This window comes from Balaenoptera borealis (assembly GCF_965194805.1).
Source record: "Balaenoptera borealis genome assembly, chromosome: 8".
Taxonomy (NCBI): domain Eukaryota; kingdom Metazoa; phylum Chordata; class Mammalia; order Artiodactyla; family Balaenopteridae; genus Balaenoptera; species Balaenoptera borealis.
In genome coordinates, this window is record NC_138865.1 from 114463775 (window position 1) to 114484811 (window position 21037).

Consider the following 21037-nt stretch of genomic DNA (forward strand, 5'->3'; position numbering starts at 1 on the left):
GCTCTAAATTACAAGAAGAATTACATGGAAGAGGATTTGTTTACTGTGTGTCTCCCTGCTGGATGGAGCTTCGGGGCAGTGGCCTTCCCGGGTCCCTGGGGGTGAACTAGCGTAGGTCAGGAATGGAGGAGGAAGTTCAGAAACTGCCTCTGCCCCCCACCTGTCTGCTTCCCCCCCCCCCCCGGAGGCCCACAAACCAGGGCCTCCGATGGCTGGGAAAGGGGGCACCAGCTGTAGCCAGTTGGGCTTCATATCTTCCAGTGATTTTTTTTTTTTTTTTTTTTTTAATTCTCTGGTTCCCTGATGCCACCCTTCCCCATATTCCAGCACTGCTGTGAAGGCTTTTGTAGGGTTACGCTTCCTCTGACAGCTCAGTGAGAATTCGAGAGGGAGGAGATTACTGTCCAGGAAAATTGTGTCAATTTATGCTCTCTAAGTATTTGCAACATATATTTCTGATGAAGGATTAGACTGAACATACAAAGAACTCTTTGGAATCAATATGAAACAGAAAACCATCCTAAGAGAAAAAATAGACCAAAGATATATCAATAGGTACTTTACAGAATAAAATAGTACAAATGATCAATAAGTATGAAAAAATGCCCAGCTTCACTAGTAGTTAGGAACAGGTCAATTAAAACAATGAAATGCCATTTTCCTCCTCAGATTGGCACAGATTTCACTATGATAATTTCTATTAGCCAGAGTGTGGGGAAGCAGTGGCCCCATAAATTGGTCTTGGGAATGGAAATCAGTATCCCCACTGTTGAAGATAACTTGACAAAATATGTCAACATTTCAAATGGGCACAGCCCACAATCCAGAAGTTCCATTTCTCAGTATATACCCCAGAGAAACACTTGCACAAAGAGACACTCAGAGGAATGTTCGTTGTAGCCTTACTTATAGTAGTGAAGTATTGGCAGCCCCCGAGATGTCTATCAGTGGGAAGAGGCTGAACTGACATGTTCTATTCATACGGTGAGAAAGATCTCTTCAGACTTGGGTCACAGGACAGGTGTATAAGTGAAAAGGACAACTTGAACACAATGAAAATATTCAATAATATATTTCCATTTTTATGTTTTAAAAGGAGGTTCAAATACATAAGAAAACAGATCAGTAATTGCCGGTGACTAGGAGTAAGAGGAGGGTTTGATGACGGGGCACAAGGGAATTTAGGGGGTTATGGGACTGGTCTACATCTTGATGGTAGTGATGATTACAATACTGTATGCAATTGTCAAAACTCATAGAGCTGTACATTTCTTCAAAAGGATGGATTTTACAGTATGTAAATTATATCTTCATTAAAAAATGTTTATATATATATGCACACACATACAAATATATGTATTTTTCCAAAGGCACAAATTGTATGTAAGTAGCTGCATGGGCTTGGGTCTGATAATGATGTTTACATGGGGGCGGAGGATGGGGAGCATGGGGGGGGGAGTTGGGAGGGAATCAGGATTAGGCCCAGGAGTGGTCAATGGGTACTTCTTATTTTTTTATTTTTTATAAATGTATTTATTTATTTTGGCTGCGTTGGGTCTTCGTTGCTGCGCGCGGGCTTTCTCTAGTTGAGACGAACGGGGGCTACCCTTCGTTGCAGTGTGCAGGCTTCTCATTGCAGTGGCTTCTCTTGTTGTGGAGCACGGGCTCTAGGCGTGCGGGCTTCGGTAGCTGTGGCTTGCAGGCTCTAGGGCGCAGGCTCAGTAGTTGTGGCTCGCGGGCTTAGTTGCTCCGCGGCCTGTGAGATCTTCCCAGACCAGGGCTCTAACCCGTGTCCCCCTGCCTTGGCAGGCGGATTCTTAACCACTGCACCACCAGGGAAGTCCCAATGGGTACTTTTATATGCATGGGTTTTTTACAAGGAGAATATATTCAGATGTTATTTGTATAATTAAAGATTAACTTAAGATTTTTCCTATGCTGAGGTAGGAGGAAAATTTTTTATTTCTTTATAGGATGCTGCTTTTACAGCTCAGACAGACACTGATCCTGGTCTCAGAGCCAGATGACTAAATAGAAGGGCTGCTAAGAAAAAAAAAAAAGTGTGTGTGCGCGCGCACGCGTGCTGATGTTTGATTACAAAACTAGTTCACGCTCCTTGTTGTAAATCTAAACAATACAGAAATAGATGAAGTGAATGTCACCCCTCCTACCCTGCAGTCCCACCCCCTGGAGGAATCGCCATGAGCTGATTAATGAACCTCCTTTGTAGCTTTTGTCTCAACAACCACAAAGCTCAGACTTGAGTTTTGATGGTGGTGTTTTTACAAGAGTGGAACCATGCTGCACCCACAGTGACAGATGGCAGACATCCTCCTCTAGCTACGCCCTCATTCGCCCCATCGTTTGACAGTTGTGTAATAATCCATCGTGTGGATGAACCACGACTTACTGAAGTCATCGCATTGTCATGGACATTTGAGTTATTTCCAGTGCTTTCACTCTTTTGAACAATTCCTCAGGAACTTGAGCACACACCTCTGGGCATTTGTAAGTGTTTTGGTGGCTGGAGCTGGGTACTTGCAGGTGTGTTATACAGACATACAAGGGAATCGGATACCCATTCTTGGTCTCCTTTTCGGAGCACCATGCCTTCTCAGTGCTGCATCAACAGAACTGCCTTGAAGACCTTCCTACAGTGGGCCAAGCCCAGTGGTTCTCAACCTTCGTGTCCACCAGAACCATCTGGAACCCTTTATCAAACAAGCATCCCCCTCATCCCACCCACCCCAGCCCTCTGATGCAGTCCTCTGGATGCGCCTGCAAATCTGAGTGGTGTCAGGCTGCCCCGGGGACTCTGTCCAGTGAGGACCGCTGCTGCCCACCTTCTCTTGACCCCACTCTCTTTTTTTCCTCCCAGAATAGGTTCTCAGACTATGAGAAGAGGAAGGTGAGAAAATGCTTTTTGTCCTCTGTCGCTTTTCTTCTCATTAAACATCTCAACTATTATAAAAGATTTGAGGAAACAAGTTCTTCCTGGCTCTAAATTAGAGGGTAAAGTAACTCTTTCCCCTTACATACATTGCCTCACCACAGTCTCACGCAGCCTCGGTGGCTGGGAGGGTGTCTCCATTTGATAGATGAGAAGACTGAGGCTTGGAGAGGTTGAGCCTAACCCCAGGCTCTAACCCACTAGCCTGTGCCAGTGAAGAGCCCGTTTTATTATTACAGTCGGGCCCTGCGGGGGCGAGGCTCAGTGTTCAGACCTGTCGCCTGTACCGTTCAGAGTTGGGGGCTGGATTCCCCCTGCTGTCATGTCCTAACACCCACAGAGCCTGTGCCAGTACTCACCAGGATCTACATTCTTGCAGGAACAAAAGATGCTGGAGAAACTCGAGTTCGAACGGCGCCTGGAACTCGGGCAGCGAGAGCACGCCCAGCTCCTTCAGCAGAGCAACAGCCAGAAGGATGAGATCCTTCAGACGGTCAAGGAGGTTCGTGAGCGGCTAAGTGGGGTCAGGCCTGTCTGCTCCCTCTGCCAGGGGCCTCCTGACTCAGGCTGAGGTCCCTCTGCTGTGGGAAGGCGGTGGGAGTGAGCTCTCTCACTTCCCCCTCCAGGACATGGGGTGGGGGGGGGGTTGTCCATACAGATCACCTCATCCAGCCTCCTCCGGTGCCTGGACACCCTGAGGCCTAGACACACCTGGTCCAAGGTCATGCGGAAAGGGCTGGCAGGACAGAGACAGGAAACCTAGTCTCCGCATCCCAGGCCAGGGCCCATGACTGCTGCCCTGTGGCGTCTGGGGGTTGGGGGGTGGTCCCCCCCACTGACTCGGGACCTCTGCCTGTCCTGCCGCAGGAGCAGTCCCGGCTGGAGCAGGGCCTGAGCGAGCGCCAGCGCTACCTGGATGCGGAGCGTCAGCGGCTGCAGGAGCAGCTGAAGCAGACAGAGCAGAGCATCTCCAACCGGATCCAGAAGCTCCTGCAGGAGAATCAGAGGTCAGGCTCCCATCCAGCCGCCCCCAGACCCAGAGACCTTCCCCCACCTGATACCCTTTGAGGAGCTCAGGATAGAGGTCCATTTCTCCCTCACGGTCTCTGATTCTGCCCAAGGTCTCGGTGCTGCAATTCACACCAACTTAAAAAGAAGGTGATCTGGGCATGACCAGGTTTGCCTCTTGTTTTGGGGCTGCTACTGATTGGACCTTTGCCTCCCAAGTTTCCCATCTGTAAAATAAGTAGGGTTTAACAAGTCAGAATCACGTCCTGCGCCAACATTTTGGGTTTCAAGTCACCAGTCACACTGAGGACAGCCATTTGCCTTATAGTGAGATTGGCCTTAACACAGATCCTGTCCAAGGCAAGAGCTGCAGGGAGCAGATCAGATAGAGGTCTCAAGGAGCCCGAGAAGGGTTAGTTGGGGGTCTCTTGGGGAAAGATTTCAGAAACAAGCTTCTCCCGCCATTGCTTCCAGCCTCCCTTTCCACTGTCCTCTGAGTCTCTTTCTCCTCCCTCGCCTGCAGTTACGCAGAGCCGGAGGGAGCCGGCTAGCCTGCTGTGCACAGCGCGCTCACCACCGAGGGCGCCCGTGAAAGCTGCCATCTGTTGAGTGCTTGTTACATGCCAGGCGCTTTTTATTTTCTCATTCACTCATTACCAACAGTCCATGAAATTTTAAATTATTATTTCCATTTCACAGATGAGGAGCTGGGGTTTGGAGTGGTTGAGGAATTGGCCTGAGAACACAGAGGCCCTAAGTGGTCGGTGCCTAAGCCCCCCTGAGCCATTCTGTTGGAAATGGGCCCGCTGGTGACTACAGGCTTTTCATGGTTTCCTCCGCAGGCAAAAGAAAAGTTCCGAGATTCTGAAGTCGCTGGAAAATGAAAGGTAAGCGTTCTGCTCTAGTGTCTTTTTTGGGCGCTGCCTTCCTTCCTGGGGATGCATGGCTCTGGGGAGAGAAGGTCTTGTGATTCTCAAGGATTATGCCAGAAAGCTTTCCTAAAGCTATGAGGAGATTCACCTCAGGGAGTATTGAATTAGAAAGAATCGCTGCCTTCAAGTTTGTTAAAGCACATAGACACTCCTGAGAAAAATTCAGAGACGTGAATAAGAATGTATATATAATGTCCTACTATATTTTTAGAATAAAAAAATAGAAAAAAGTCCACATTTCTGGGAAGAAAAACTTGATTACGTAAATTATGTACAGAGGAATAATCTGTAACCATTAAATATCTTATAGAAGAACATTCCTTATTAAGGGAAATACACCATATTGCTAAGTCGAAAAGTGGTGTCTACAGTATATCATTTCTTAAAGACACTCTGCCTATATCTGTGCTCAGAAAGCAAAAGGACATTGAACATTTTTGAGAGGCAGGAATTGGAGGTGGTGATCTTGGTTTTTTCCCCTTTGTGTTATCTGCGCGTTTCAAATCAACTGCACTGAGGTGCCCACCTTAGTGATTAGAAAAGGAGGGACGGCCCCTACCCCCCATTCCCTGGGTGTTAATGTGAATCCCTCCTGGTTCTCAGGCACCCTAGACTATCAGTGTGGACCTGGCTGCTGTGCTTTGGGGAGCCTCCCCTCCCCGTGGGCCCAGCCTTCCTGGCTCCTGGCTACCTGTGCAGGCCTCCTGCAGGGGGCTCCCATGGGGTTGCAGTGTAACCCCACCACCCCGTCCACTTCGGCCGGGGGCGGTGGCAACCAGGGCGGTCTAGGCCGAGCTGAGCTGTGGCCGGTGGCATCGCTTATTCAGCACGCTGACTGAGTGCCCTCTCTGGGCTGGGCCTGGGCTTATGCCTAGGGTCCAGGGATGCACCAGATACGGCCTTCCCCTGAGCAGCCTGTGGGCCTGGGCAGGAGGCAGGGGTGCTCAGACCACACATGCTGCTTCTGATGAAGTCGGACCCTGCAAGAAACATATTAAAGGATGTTGTCTCCCTCCCAGCCACTGTACCAGTTTGGTGTGGGGGGCAAAAAGTGTACACACAAGCAACATGCACATACATACATGCCATTACTTTTTAAATTTTCACTTATTATATCACAGATGTATTTCCATGCCAAAAGCCTCATTATTTGTAATAGCTGTAGCGAATTCCACTATATCATTATATCATAATTTACGTAAATAGCCCTCTGAACATTTAAGTGGTTTCTGGCGTTTCATAATTACAGACAATATTACTGTAAAACATCTTCTAGATTATACTCTTACGCACTTATGTGAATGTTTTTAAAGGCAATATTCGAAGAACACTTTGATAGTATTGCCAGACTGCCTTCCAAAAACATTTGGCCAGTTCACACTCCTCTCAACAGTATATGAAGTACCCACTTTTCCGCCTTCACTGCCATCACCAGTGGTTATCAGTTTTCTTAATCTCAGCCAACCCGACAGGTGAAAGGATTTTACTTCTTTCATTATCAATGGTGTTAAGAATCTTTCCATATGTTCTTTGGTCACTTTTATTTAAGCATCAGTGAATTGGCTGTCTGTATCCTTGGCCCATTTTTCTAAGGGAATGTTTATCTTTTTATGCAAGAAACTCTTAAAGTTAACAGGGCCCCAGTAGAGAGGCATGATGCCGTGGGCATTCAGAGAGCATGCCTAAGTTCTCACATCTGGGAGCACTTCTTGAAGGAGGGTGGTGTTCATCTGATGGGATTCCCTGTTGGAAATGTTACTGATACATTTGCTGAATAAGTGGATCGATTTTTTTCTAGAATAAGAATGGAACAGTTGATGTCCATAACCCAGGAGGAGACAGAGAACCTACGGCGCCGTGAGATCGCCTGTGAGTCTCGGGGTGGGGCGGGGCGGGGTCCTGGGAGCAGAGCGTGGCCAACTGAGGGGCAGGAGTGGACAGCCATCCCTCTTTTCGTCACGTACAGAGGGCGCTGAGTGTTACCCCTCAAGAGGGGCGGTCAAGTCCCGTCATGGAGCATGGGCTCTGAAGGTCAGGTCAGGCTGAACTTGGATTCAGAATCCCAGCTCAGGCACAAGCCGTATGACCTAAGGGGCATTACTGGTCCCTCTCAGTTTTCATGTCTATAAAATGGGGAGAAAGGTAATTATCTGCCTCGTAGGGTCATTATGAGGGTCCGATAAGATCATGCTGGCACAAAGTGAGCTGTTCACAAAGCGTGGCTGTTAGGGCTACTCTCCTCAAGGGCTGCGGTGGCCTCTCTTGAGCCCCTGGGAACTCGCCTTCCTGTCGCTCCCTGAGTGGTCCTGGGGCACCACACTGTCCACACAAACAAGAGGGAGGTCTCCCCATCTGATCCTGAGAACATCAAGCCATGTGGCAGGGAAGGCAAGGAGGCAGTTCCTCGTTGTTATTTAAAATAAGGAATGATTCTTTTTGGATCACCCCATTCTTCAGAGCCTGAGTAATAGAATGGGATATTGTGTGCACCTTTAGCCGAGGTTCACTGTGTACCAGGCAGTAGGCCAGCACTTTCCATACACCATTTCATCCTACTACCTCCCGATGAGGTATCATACCATTAATTTCCCTATTTTATTTTATTTTATTATTTTTTTTTAACATCTTTACTGGAGTATAATTGCTTTCCAATGGTGTTAGTTTCTGCTTTATAACAAAGTGCATCAGCTATACATTATACATATATCCCCATATCCCCGCTCTCTTGCGTCTCCCTCCCACCCTCCCTATCCCACCCCGCTAGGTGGACACAAAGCACCGAGCTGATCTCCCTGTGCTATGCGGCTGCTTCCCACTAGCTATCTGTTTTACATTTGGTAGTGTATATATGTCCATGCCACTCTCTCACTTCATCCCAGCTTACCCTTCCCCCTCCCCGTGTCCTCAAGTCCATTCTCTACATCTGTGTCTTTATTCCTGTCCTGCCCCTAGGTTCTTCAGAACCTTTTTTTTTTTTTTTTAGATTCCATATATATGTGTTAGCATATGGTATTTATTTTTCTCTTTATGACTTACTTCACTCTGTATGACAGTCTCTAGGTCCATCCCCCTCACTACAAATAACTCAATTTCGTTTCTTTTTATGGCTGAGTAATATTCCATTGTGTATATGCGCCACATCTTCTTTATCCATCCATCTTCAGAACTAAAAACTAAGTTGTATGGCCCAAGGGCATACAACTTAATTTCTACCAAAACACACTTTTTCAAAAGGGCTATGGGAATATCAATGGACAAAAAGCAGTAGAACAAGTAGTATGATTAGACAGAAAAGTCTCCATTGATAATACAAGATAAACTTACCAGTTTTAAAAGTTTCTGCATTCATTTTAAAGGATTAGTGCAGGGGTGGAAAAAAATCAGGAGGATTTAATCATACTTTGAAAGAAAGCTCCCACGTGAGCTAAAACAAAGCTACAGTCCAAGTTATAGGAATCTAGGTTACATGGCAAATTGTTAAAAAGTAGCTTCCACGTCCTGGCTATTGTAAATAGAGCTGCAGTGAACATTGTGGTACATGACTCTTTTTGAATTATGGTTTTCTCAGGGTGTATGCCCAGTAGTCAGATTGCTGGGTCGTGTGGTAGTTCTATTATTAGTTTTTTAAGGAACCTCCATACTGTTCTCCATAGTGGCTGTATCAATTTACATTCCCACCAACAGTGCAAGCGGGTTCCCTTTTCTCCACACCCTCTCCAGCATTTATTGTTTGCAGATTTTTTGGTGATGGCCATTCTGACTGGTGTGAGGTCATACCTCATTGTAGTTTTGATTTGCATTTCTCTAATGATTAGTGATGTTGAGCATCCTTTCATGTGTTTGTTGGCAATCTGTATATCTTCTTGGGAGAAATGTCTATTTAGGTCTTCTGCCCATTTTTGGATTGGGTTGTTTGGTTTTTTGATATTGAGCTGCATGAGCTGCTTGTAAATTTTGGAGATTAATCCTTTGTCAGTTGCTTCATTTGCAAATATTTTCTCCCATTCTGAGGGTTGTCTTTCCATCTGGTTTATGGTTTCCTTTGCTGTGCAAAAGTTTTTAAGTTTCATTAGGTCCCATTTGTTTATTTTTGTTCTTATTTCCATTTCTCTAAGAGGTGGGTCAAAAAGGATCTTGCTGTGATTTATGTCATAGAGTGTTCTGCCTATGTTTTCCTCTAAGAGTTTTATAGTGTCTGGCCTTATATTTAGGTCTTTAATCCATTTTGAGTTTATTTTTGTGTATGGTGTTAGGGAGTGTTCTAATTTCATTCTTTTACATGTAGCTGTCCAGTTTTCCCAGCACCACTTATTGAAGAGGCTGTCTTTTCTCCATTGTATAGTCTTGCCTCCTTTATCAAAGATAAGGTGACCATATGTGCGTTGGTTTATCTCTGGGCTTTCTATCCTGTTCCGTTGATCTATATTTCTGTTTTTGTGCCAGGACCATACTGTCTTGATGACTGTAGCTTTGTAGTATAGTCTGAAGTCCAGGAGCCTGATTCCTCCAGCTCCGTTTTTCTTTGGCTATTCGGGGTCTTTTGTGTTTCCATACAAATTGTGAAATTTTTTGTTCTAGTTCTGTGCTATTGGTAGTTTGATAGGGATTGCGTTGAATCTGTAGATTGCTTTGGGTAGTAGAGTCCTTTTCACAATGTTGATTCTTCCACTCCAAGAACATGGTATATCTCTCCATCTGTTTGTATCATCTTTAATTTCTTTCATCAGTGTCTTATAGTTTCTGCATACAGGTCTTTTGTCTCCTTAGGTAGGTTTATTCCTAGGTATTTTATTCTTTTTGTTGCAGTGGTAAATGGGAGTGTTTCCTTAATTTCTCTTTCTGATTTTTCGTTGTTGGTGTATAGGAATGCAAGAGATTTCTGGGCATTAATTTTGTATCCTGCAACCTCACCAAACTCATTGATTAGCTCTAGTAGTTTTCCTGTAGCATCTTTAGGATTCTCTATGTATAGTATCATGTCATCTGCAAACAGTGACAGCTTTACTTCTTTTCCAATTTGGATTCCTTTTATTTTTCTTCTCTGACTGCTGTGGCTAAAACTTCCAAAACTATGTTGAATAATAGTGGTGAGAGTGGACAACCTTGTCTTGTTCCTGATCTTAGAGGAAATGGTTTCAATTTTTCACCATTGAGAACGATGTTGGCTGTGGGTTTGTCATATATGACCTTTATTATGTTGAGGTAAGTTCCCTCTATGCCTACTTTCTGGAGGGTTTTTATCATAAATGGGTGTTGAATTTTGTTGAAAGCTTTTTCTGCATCTATTGAGATGATCGTATGGTTTTTCTCCTTCAGTTTGTTAATATGGTTTATCACATTGATTGATTTGCATATACTGAAGAATCCTTGCATTCCTAGGATAAACCCCACTTGATCATGGTGTATGATCCTTTTAATATGCTGTTGGATTCTGTTTGCTAGTATTTTGTTGAGGATTTTTGCGTCTATGTTCATCAGTGATATTGGCCTGTAGTTTTCTTTCCTTGTGACATCTGTCTGGTTTTGGTATCAGGGTGATGGTGGCCTCATAGAATGAGTTTGGGAGTGTTCCTCCCTCTGCTATATCTTGGAAGAGTTTGAGAAGGGTAGGTGTTAGCTCTTCTCTAAATGTTAGATAGAATTCGCCTGTGAAACCATCTGGTCCTGGGCTTTTGTTTGTTGGAAGATTTTTAATCACAGTCTCAATTTCAGTGCTTGTGATTGGTCTGTTTGTATTATCTGTTTCTTCCTGGTTCAGTCTCAGAAGATTGTGCTTTTCTAAGAATTTGTCCATTTGTTCCAGGTTGTCCATTTTATTGGCATATAGTTGCTTGTAGTAATCTCTCATGATCCTTTGTATTTCTTCAGTGTCAGTTGTTACTTCTTCTTTTTCATTTCTAATTCTATTGATTTGAGTCTTCTCCATTTTTTTCTTGAGGAGTCTGGCTAATGGTTTACCAATTTTGTTTATCTTCTCAAAGAACCAGCTTTTAGTTTTATTGATCTTTGCTATCGTTTCCTTCATTTCTTTTTCATTTATTTCTGATCTGATCTTTATGATTTCTTTCCTCCTGCTAACTTGGGGTTTTTTTGTTCTTCTTTCTCTAATTGCTTTAGGTGTAAGGTTAGGTTGTTTATTTGAGATGTTTCTTGTTTCTTGAAGGTAGGCTTGTATTGCTATAAACTTCCCTCTTAGAACTGCTTTTGCTGCTTCCCATGGGTTTTGGGTCATTGTGTTTTCATTGTCATTTGTCTCTAGGTAATTTTTGATTTCCTCTTTGATTTCTTCAGTGATCTCTTGGTTATTAAGTAGTGTATTGTTTAGCCTCCATGTGCTTGTACTTTTTACAGATTCTTAAATGCTGCTTTTAATACTTTTTCTTTGTATTTAATTTTTGATAGTTTGATTAATATGTGTCTTGGCATGTTTCTCCTTGGATTTATCCTGTATGGGACTCTGTGCGCTTCCTGGACTTGATTGACTATTTCCCTCCCCATATTAGGGAAGTTTTCAACTATAATCTCTTCAAATATTTTCTCAGTCCCTTTCTTTTTCTCTTCTTCTTCTGGGACCCCTATAATTCGAATGTTGGTGCGTTTAATGTTGTCCCAGAGTTCTCTAAGATTGTCCTCAATTCTTTTCATTCTTTTTCTTTCTTCTGCTCTGCAGTAGTTATTTCCACTATTTTATCTTCCAGGTCACTTATCTGTTCTTCTGCCTCAGTTATTCTGCTATTGATCCCTTCTAGAGAATTTTTAATTTCATTTATTGTGTTGTTCATCATTGTTTGTTTGCTCTTTAGCTCTTCTAGGTCCTTGTTAAACGTTTCTTGTATTTTCTCCATTTTGTTTCCAAGATTTTGGATCATCTTTACTATCATTACTCTGAATTCTTTTTCAGGTAGACTGCCTATTTCCTCTTCATTTGTTTGGTCTGGTGGGTTTTTACCTTGCTCCTTCATCTACTGTGTGCTTCTTTGTCTTCTCATTTTGCTAAAGTTACTGTGTTTGGGGTCTCCTTTTCTCAGGCTGCAGGTTCGTAGTTCCCGTTGTTTTTGGTGTCTGCCCCCAGTGGCTAAGATTGGTTCAGTGGGTTGTGTAGGCTTCCTGGTGGAGGGGACTAGTGCCTGTGTTCTGGTGGATGAGGCTGGATCTTGTCTTTCTGGTGGGCAGGACTGCATCCGGTTGTGTGATTTGGGGTGTCTGTGACCTTATTATGATTTTAGGCAGCCTCTCTGCTAATGGGTGGGGTTGTGTTTCTGTCTTGCTAGTTGTTTGGCATAGGGTGTCCAGCACTGTAGCTTGCTGTTGTTGAGTGGAGCTGGGTCTTAGCGTTGAGATGGAGATCTCTGGGAGAGCTTTCACCATTTGGTATTACATGGAGCTGGGAGGTCTCTGGTGGACCAATGTCTTGAACTCGGCTCTCCCACCTCAGAGCCACAGGCCTGACACCCTATACACCACCAAGACCCTGTCAGCCACACGGCCAGGTACGTGGGGAGTTTCTTGCCTTTTGGGAAGTCTGAGGTCTTCTGCCAGCGTTCAGTAGGTGTTCTGTAGGATTTGTTCCACGTGTAGATGTATGTCTGATGTATATGTGGGGAGGAAGGTGATCTCCACATCTTACTCCTCCGCCATCTTGAAGGTCTCCAATGTCCCTATTTTAAAGTTCACCATCATCCACCATTTATAAAGAGAAAGATTGTGTTTGCATTTCTGGAAGGATGTTTATCAAATTAACAGATTGGAAATAGGCTCAGTGTTAAGGAACTTTTTTTTCCCACCTTTTCAAACTTCCCTATTACTTAGCTATTTTAGAAACTGAGCATGTATTATTTTTTTCTTTTTTTTAAATTTTTTTTAAAATTAATTAATTAATTTATTTATTATTTTTGGCTGTGTTGGGTCTTCGTTTCTGTGCAAGGGCTTTCTCTAGTTGCGGCGAGTGGGGGCCACTCTTCATCGCGGTGTGCGGGCCTCTCACTGTGGCGGCCTCTCTTGTTGCGGAGCACAGGCTCCAGACGCGCAGGCTCAGTAGTTGTGGCTCACGGGTCCAGTTGCTCCACGGCATGTGGGATCTTCCCAGACCAGGACTCGAACCCGTGTCCCCTGCATTGGCAGGCAGATTCTCAACCACTGCGCCACCAGAGAAGCCCTAACATGTATTATTTTTATAACTGAAAAATTTCAATAAAAATAATGAAAAGGCAAGAAAAGGTAATAACCCAGAGTTGTTGAGGGCATGTGGTATCGGGCTGTCCTGTGTGCTGCCACAGGGAGTATGAATCAGCAAGCTCTTTCTGGAGGGCAGAAAGGGTAACTGGCATACATCATTCATGACCTTAAAACTGTGTACTTCTAAGAATTATTCTAGGAAATAATCAAATAGATGTGCACAAAGATATCTGAGGAAGGATATTTATAGCAGTATCATTTAATAATCGCAGAAAGACTCCAAATGCTCTGAAACAGAGGATTATCTTAAACTTTGGTAATCCAGGCACTGTAGTATTCTGTAGCTATTAACATCACGTCAGCATGTTGACATAGGGATGCATTCATAAAAGGTGAGAAAGTGGTATATTTAGTGTGATAACATTTTAATTTTCTTTTATTATGGTGAAATATACAAAGCATAAAATTTACCATTTTAACCACTTGTAAGTGTACAGTTCTGTGGCATTAAGTACATTCACATTGTTGTGCAACCATCACCACCATCCACCTCTAGAACTTTTTCATCATCCCAAAGTGAAACTCTATACCTGCTAAACAGGAACTCCCCACTTCCCCCTCCCCCGGACCCTGTAGAACCACCATTCTACTTTCTGTCTCTATGAATTTGACTGCTCTAGGTACTTCGTATAAGTGGAATCATACAGTATTTGTCCTTTTGTGACTGGCTTCTTTCACATAGCGTAATGTCTTCAGGGTTCATCCACGTTGTAGCTTATGTCAGAATTTCCTTCCTTTTTAAGACTGATTAATATTCCGTTGCATGGATAGACCACATTCTGTTTACCCATTTGTCCATCAATAGGCACTTGGGTTGTTTCCACCTTTTTTGCCTATTGTGGATAATGTTGCTATGAACATGGGTATACAAATATCTGTTCAAGTCCCTGCTTTTAATTCTTTCATTTAAATTTTTAAAAATCCATCAATATGCATTAAAAATTAACCAGAAGAATATATATCAAAATGTAATAATATTTCTGGGTGACGAGACTATAGAAGATTATGTGTATGTTGTTCAGTGTTTTACAACTAATCAGACTTTAAAGCTGAAGTTACTTCTATAGTTTAAAAAAAGAGATTTTTTTCTAAGGGTGACTGTCAGGTGGATGCCCAGGTAATGCCCATGAGGCCCCCCAGGAGTGGCCGCTCAGCCCTGTCCCCACCCCACCCCCATGTTTCCTCAGCGGCCATGCAGCAGATGCTGACTGAGAGCTGTAAGACCCAGCTCATCCAGATGGCCTCCGAGGCTCAGAGGCAGAACTTGGTCCAGCAGGCCTGTTCCAGGTAAGGTAAGGAAGAGGCTTCCCGAGTGAGGGACTTTGGGGAGCTGGCTCAGGGCCCAGGGCCGTAGGGTGAGAGCTGGCACTGGAATCTCCTGCCTTGGGCCACCCCACCTTTGGCCATGTTGTCAGGAGCAAGTTACCTCTGGTCTAAGTGACTTTTCTAGTTGGACCCTAAGGAAACACAACTAGCCGATGACAGAGCTAGGGTTTGACCCAGGCAGTGTGCTCTTGACCATGGTGTAGTTATAAATCTCCGGGGGTCATGGGTGGTGTGCACTGAAGGGGGCACGGTGATGGGGTTGCCTTCATGCTGACAGCCATTTTGGGTCTAGCCTTCCAAGTTCACCCCAGCGCCGTGGCTTTGTTGAAGGAGCTGCAGTGCCTGGCAGAGCCAGTTGGGAAAAGCTCCTTCGATGCTTAGCAGCCCCAGACAGGGACAGGCCAACAGCCCTGGCTGCCCTTGTGTTTCTCCTCCCACCTGGGTGGCTCCAGTGCAGGTGCCACCTCCTCCCCGCCCCCCACCGGGCACCTGGAGCACGCCAGCCTCCCCGTGTCCCTGCAGATGCAGGGGGTCTCCCTCCTTCCTGGTGGTGTGACCTTGTTTTTAGGAGTGTGGGCACTAGGGCCAGACAGACATGGATTCACATCCCACTTCTATAACTAACTGTGAAGTCTTAGGCAAGTTATTTTCCCTCCCTGAGCCTCAATTTTCTTATCAGAAAAAAGGGGATAAATCACAGTACCTACTCCTAGAGTTGTTGGAGGATTTAATGGGCATTAATGATCATACTGTCTGCCACATAAGGGTCCAATAAATAACAGCTACTATTATGAAACAGACAAACTTAAACCCAAGATTGTACCAAAGTATGGACATATTAGGTTTGCAGAGTTTGGATTTTTGTGCCAAAGTCACTAGACTTGTTCTAGGGGGATGAGAGCAGGTCCACCGCCAGGGTGAGAGACACTGGGGTGGAGGGTGAGACGTTAGTGCCCGGGAAGGACAGCTTTCTCTCAGCCTGAGTGGCTCACCTGGGAGGTCATGAGCTCCCTGTTGGTGGAGGTGGGTGGGCAAAGGCCAGGCAGCCACTTCAGGGGGGGCATCGTAGGAAGGATTCCAGTGGAGGGGTGGATGACGGGGCCCGGGAGATCATCTCCCCAGCTCTGGAGACACAGAGACTCCGTCACCCTCCATCCAGGGCCATGGGATTCAGACAAAGCTCCATGTCCGCCCCCCACCCCAAGCCCAGGATGTGGCCCCCAGCAGGCGCTCCATGAGTATTGTTGAATGAATAAATGGTTTATCTCCATCTCCTCCAAGGTGCCTGGCACATAGTAGGTGCTCAGGAAATGTTCATGAATTTGCTGTGTTTCTGGCAGCATGGCTGAAATGGATGAGCGGTTCCAGCAGATTCTGTCCTGGCAACAGATGGATCAGAACAAAGCCATTAGCCAGATCCTGCAGGAGGTGAGCCCTGGGGGCAGGGGCTCAGGACGGGGGCAGGAGGGGCGCGGGGAGCCCGGAGCAGAGCGGCAGAACTCCACGTGGAGGCGCCGTCCTGGACTCCTGGACAGTGTGCAAGAACCAAGATGCTTAGAGGGCTGAGAAACGCACAGACAATCAGGATGAGGGGCAGGGAGAGGCCTCTCTGGGCGGTGGGTTCCGCTCACTGAAGTCTAGAGAAGCGCCCTCCCCAGGCAGCCGCTCCCCGTGCTCCGTGGGGCTCCATCATGAGGACATAACGGGCGGAAGGCGGTGGTACCCACCCCGTGGAGTGCGCCCCCAGACTCCTCACTTCCAACCCCGCCGCACCTCCATCTGCTCTCCCGCCAGCTTAACGGGTGCATAGCAGGTGCTGCTGAGCGGACGGGACCAGGAAGGACCCCTGTGATTTCCTCCCTCCTGTGTCCAAATTGTTCAGTCCCAGCTTTCCCTACAGGCCCTATTGGAGTCTCATTCCCCGACCCTCATATCACCTCCCTCCTTTCTTCCTCTGTGATGTTGTCCTGCCACTCCCTGACCCATCATTTCCTCTTTCCTTTCTCCCCAACTCCTATCTCTCTCTCCTTCCAAAACGCTTTGACTTAGTATTTGTGAGATTGTCTGAGGAAAGTGCTCTGTTTCTTAGAGGGGATGTCAGGCCTCGTGGTTAAGGTGAGGCTGAGAGCTGGACAGACTTGCATGCTAGTGCCAGCCGGTTCACTTCTCCGAACCTCACTTTCCTCATCTGTGAAATGGGGCAGTGAAGGTACCCTCATCATCGCTTCTTCCATGTGCAGCACAGGAAGAGCCATGAGCACGGTGTCCAGCATGTAGTAAGCGCTTAATAAGTATTATTTTAAAAAATTAAACAAGTAAGCTGAAAAGTTGTCGTCTCTCTAAGAAACAGAAAAGGCATACGTTAAGGTGTCTTTGACGCAGATTTTGTTTTCCCTGCGAGCCCCCTGAGTGGCCGTGCTCTCTGTTGCAGAGTGCCATGCAGAAGGCGGCCTTTGAGGCTCTCCAGGTGAAGAAGGACCTGATGCATCGGCAGATCCGGAAGCAGGTGAGCGCAGGCTGCGGTCCCCCCCCCCAGACCCGCCCTGTGGGCTTTCAGAGACGTGAGGAGGGAGCTCCACGCCAGCCCGACAAGAGGTCTCCCCGGCACCTCCCTCCCCTCACTGAGCCTCATGGAACCTACTCAGGGTGTCAGGAGGTGCCTGGGGCAGCACTGTGCATGCCAGCAGGTGGGACCTGTGCCTGCTGCTTCTCATGATGCCCAGGGCTGAGGGACAGGAGGCCTTGACTGCTTGGCAGCCGCAGGCAGGACTCCTCAGCCGGCTCAGACCCCAGTGTCCCCATCGGCCCAGATTGAGGAGCTGGGACAGGCTGACCCCCACCTGAGCGAGCAGGCAGGGCCTGGTGTCGGCTGAGGAGTGACCTGGGCCTGGAGGAGGGGGTGTGCTCTTGTCCGGGCTCTGCTGCTGACCTGCGGGCAGCCTTGGGCGAACCCCACGCTGGGCCTCTTGGCCACCCCCGTCCAGCAGGGCTGTGTCTGGCTCACTGGGCTCCCTGAGTGCGTGGCCTGGGTGGCGGCAGACAGAGCGAGCTTTCAGGCTACGGGACGCGCATCACCTCGTATTCAGCACACTTTGAATTTCACATTTTGCATGGTTGTTTTTTTCTTTTTCTTCTTTTTTGCCAAAACCAACTTACCTTTTTATTTCCCCCTTTAATTTCAATCCCACATTGCCAGACATGAATCTCATTCCTCTGACCAGGGGTTGGTGGGGTCATAGGAACATAGGGACAAAGGTCATAGGCACAGGGTAGAGAAGTCACTGGCCATGGGGTCTGACCCCGAGGGCTAAAAGCCCCCAGTCACACCCTGAAGGTATGTGATGACTACCAGACATTCTCACTATGGGTGGTTTTGACCCACCAGGCCAGCTCTTCCCCTTCAGAGAAGCAGGGACATCCCAAGGAAAGGGCACACTCACTTACCCGCTGTGTGTCCTTGGGCAAGTTACTTAACCTCTCTGAGCCTCAGTTTCCTTGTCTGTAAAATGGAGGCAATAATACCTCCTAATAGGTATTGATGAAATGATGCAAATAAATTGCACAGCACGGTCCTAGCATGTGGAATCTCAATAAATATCAGCTACTACTATTATTGTTATTATTATTCAGTCCCTTCCGTTGCCCTCTGCACTCCTCAGTGACAGCTGTTTAGAGGAAGCAAGAGAATTGGACTGGTAAGAGGCTCAGTGAGAATTCCGTGTCTGTTCTTCACTCTGGTCCTCACCTTGAAGGAAAGCCCCTTCATTCCACATACCTTGATCAGCACCCATTCTGGGCTGGCCCTGTGCCCGGCTTTTGATCAGCAGTACTGTCCAGGACAAGAGTGTCCACGCAGCAAAGCATTCAGGGCCATGAAGTAACGAATTCTTTTTAAACCCCCGCTGATGAGGTTCCCAAGGTACACAGGTCCCCTTCATTGCAGGGCGCCCCCAGAAAGGATTCTTAGATCCACTTGGCCATCCAAGAGCAGCGGCACAGGATTAAACCGTGGTTAATGTGAATTAAAAAACCCCTGTCTCGTCTTCTGTTTAGATTAAGTTAATAGAAACTGAGTTATTGCAGCTGACACAGCTGGAGTTAAAGAGGAAATCCCTGGACACAGAGGCACTACAGGTATGTAGGGCTCCCTAGCCTGCCCTGTCCCCCACCCCCCCCCCCAACTAATGCCCCCACCGCCTCTCAGCTGCTCTCCAGCAGACAAGGCAGTGATGCTGGAGGATGCCCTGGCCCCAGAAGGCTCGTGGGAGCCCAGTCTGGGGGCCGAGCCCAGCGCAGGCCAAGGTTAGGGCTGGGATCAGCCCGTTGCTAGGCAGGAGGGTCAGAGGAAGGAGGGTTTCATTGCCAAGGCTCACCCAGGCTGCATCTCCATCTCCGTGTTTTCTTTGTTTTGGAGCTGGGTTGCTACTGAGCTCCCTGTCTCTCTAAGTCATGCTTCTGGGGCGCTGGTTCTCACGGCTGACATCCTCTGGGGAAGGAGCTTTCTTGGTGTCCCAAGGATGTCTGAGGAGAGGGCCCAGCTGTGGCCCTGTGAACTCCAGCCTGGGTGTCCTGCTCACACAGGTGTGGCGGCTGCAGGGACTAGCAGACAGCGTTCTGGACAGCAGATCTGGGACCCGGGTTGTCCCCGCACAGTCTTGCTGTGTGACCTGGGTGGGGAGGCGGGGAGGCGGGGAGGCGGGGAGGGGCCGCCCTTTCCCTGCTCTGTACCTTAGTCTCCCCAGCTGTACGCAGAAGGGTTGGATCAGTGATATGTGAGGACGTGTGCCCCGTACCAGGCTTTTGAGCAGAGGCTTCTGTCTGTCACCGTCCCTGTGTCTGTCCTCAGTGGAGCAGTCTTCATTTGTCTCATGGGCTTCTCGATGCAGGAGAAGAACGCTGGGGTCTGGAGTCCCACGGGTCTGTCACCGTATGACCTTAGGCAGGTCGCTTCCCCTCCCTGGGCCTCCATGTCTCCCCTGCATAAAAGGGAAATAGTCTTCCAGGCCCAGCCTGTGTCTGGGGGCCGTCAGAGAGGAGTGGGCTAGCAAATGGAAAGCCCTCAGCCTTGCGGGGGTTGGTGTTGCTCTGAAAGAAGATGCAGCCACCGTGCTTGGTGGGTGCTCATGCATCCTGCCCATTAGCGCCGTGGGGCTCCTGTTTTCGGGGTCTCCATGGGGTTTCCAAGAGGAGGAGAAGAGTGGAACGCGGACACAAATGGGGCTTTCTCGGGTTTGCACATCACTCCGTCTGTGTGGAGCCTTCCCGGCTGGCGTGGGTCACTCACCCACCCTCCCTCCCGCTGTTTGCTTCTGTCCGCGTGCTCCGTAGTCAGTGAGACTGAAGTCGGGTACCTGCTGCTGGTCATTTCCTTTGTTTGATGTTTCTTACCACTGCACTGTCTTCGGTCACTAGATCCCGTGCCTGGCCTTACCCCCTGGGGAAGGGAGGTACAAGCTGGTGAGAAGGTGGGGAGGGGATGCTTGGGCAGAGAGGCCCCTCTGCTCTGTTTCCCCAACTCTGAGCCTGAGATCAGGGACAGAGCCTTGAATGGAGTCGGACCCACTGTGGCCCCCGGCTTGCCAGCTGAGAACTGAGTGAGGGGGATCCTGCCGCGGCGCTGCGGGGACTTCTTGGGCCGGGGTACTGCGAGTTTCCCAGCACTGGGCATGGTCTTGTGTTGCAGGAGATGATCTCGGAGCAGCGCTGGGTCCTGAGCTCCCTGCTCCAGCAGCTGCTCAAAGAGAAGACACAGCGAGAGGAGGAGCTCCGGGATATCCTGGTGCGTCTGGCTTCCGCGTCCAGAGTTGCTCATGGGTTTGCTTTCCCTAAATGCTCTTGCCATTCTTAGAAACACTTCCATTAGTCTAGTAATAGTTGTCTGTCAAAGAAAAAATGGAAAGTACAAAGGAAAAGAATCTCACTTCTGAGAGTTGTCTATTGCTAATATTTTGAGGTATGTTTTCCAGACATCGGGATGCATGTTTATGGTGATGCGCATACGTGCCTGTAACACAGAACTGCGCACCCCTTTCCCACCTGCTCTTTCCTGTCTTTCGCGTCCTCTGCGTTCCTTCCATGGCTGCGTTGAGATGGGCCCTCGTTTGGCCTATTGTCAAGCATACTTCCCATTTTTTTTACTTTTAGTAAGCAAGGCTGTCTCGGCAGCTAAGTGTTTAAGAACAGCCATGGGTATTTATTTGCTCAGGACAGATGCCCAGGAGAGTACTTGGTGTGTCCAGGGCAGACCATTTAGTAAGCCTTCTACAGGAGTAGCCCAACTGCCCCCTGGACCCAAATGGGTTTGATTCTGGCACATCATCAGGGTGGCAGAGCCCCATTTAGGGTGGCAGGTCAGGGTCACTTCCTCCAGAGCCCAAGTGCACCTGAGTGGTCAGGACCCAGCCTTTCCTGTGGCGTTGTTACCACCCCAGACGTCCTCTGAGCTCCACCGTGGGCCAGGCCCTGTGCCGGGGATGGAAAGGGGCGAGACCAGTTTCTTCCCGAGCCCCGCACGAGCCCAGATGGCGTGTTTGTGCCAGTCAGAAGCTGCCTGTTCCTCACGCTGCCTCACTGCCATCACCTTCAA

The 21037-nt window shown here is 47.7% G+C and overlaps 1 protein-coding gene across 6 annotated transcripts in view; it reads left to right on the forward strand.

Annotated features, from left to right (window-relative positions):
* LRSAM1 (leucine rich repeat and sterile alpha motif containing 1) overlaps positions 1-21037 on the forward strand; it is a 46167-nt gene that overhangs the window by 18251 nt on the left and 6879 nt on the right. For all 6 annotated transcript variants that reach the window (XM_082402624.1, XM_082402622.1, XM_082402621.1 and 3 more), the window contains 10 exons: positions 2879-2908; positions 3330-3452; positions 3818-3957; positions 4801-4845; positions 6689-6759; positions 14313-14412; positions 15792-15879; positions 16883-16957; positions 18505-18585; positions 20135-20230. In XM_082402624.1, coding sequence (XP_082258750.1) covers positions 2879-2908; positions 3330-3452; positions 3818-3957; positions 4801-4845; positions 6689-6759; positions 14313-14412; positions 15792-15879; positions 16883-16957; positions 18505-18585; positions 20135-20230 — 849 coding nt within the window. The remainder of the gene's footprint in view (positions 1-2878; positions 2909-3329; positions 3453-3817; positions 3958-4800; positions 4846-6688; positions 6760-14312; positions 14413-15791; positions 15880-16882; positions 16958-18504; positions 18586-20134; positions 20231-21037) is intronic.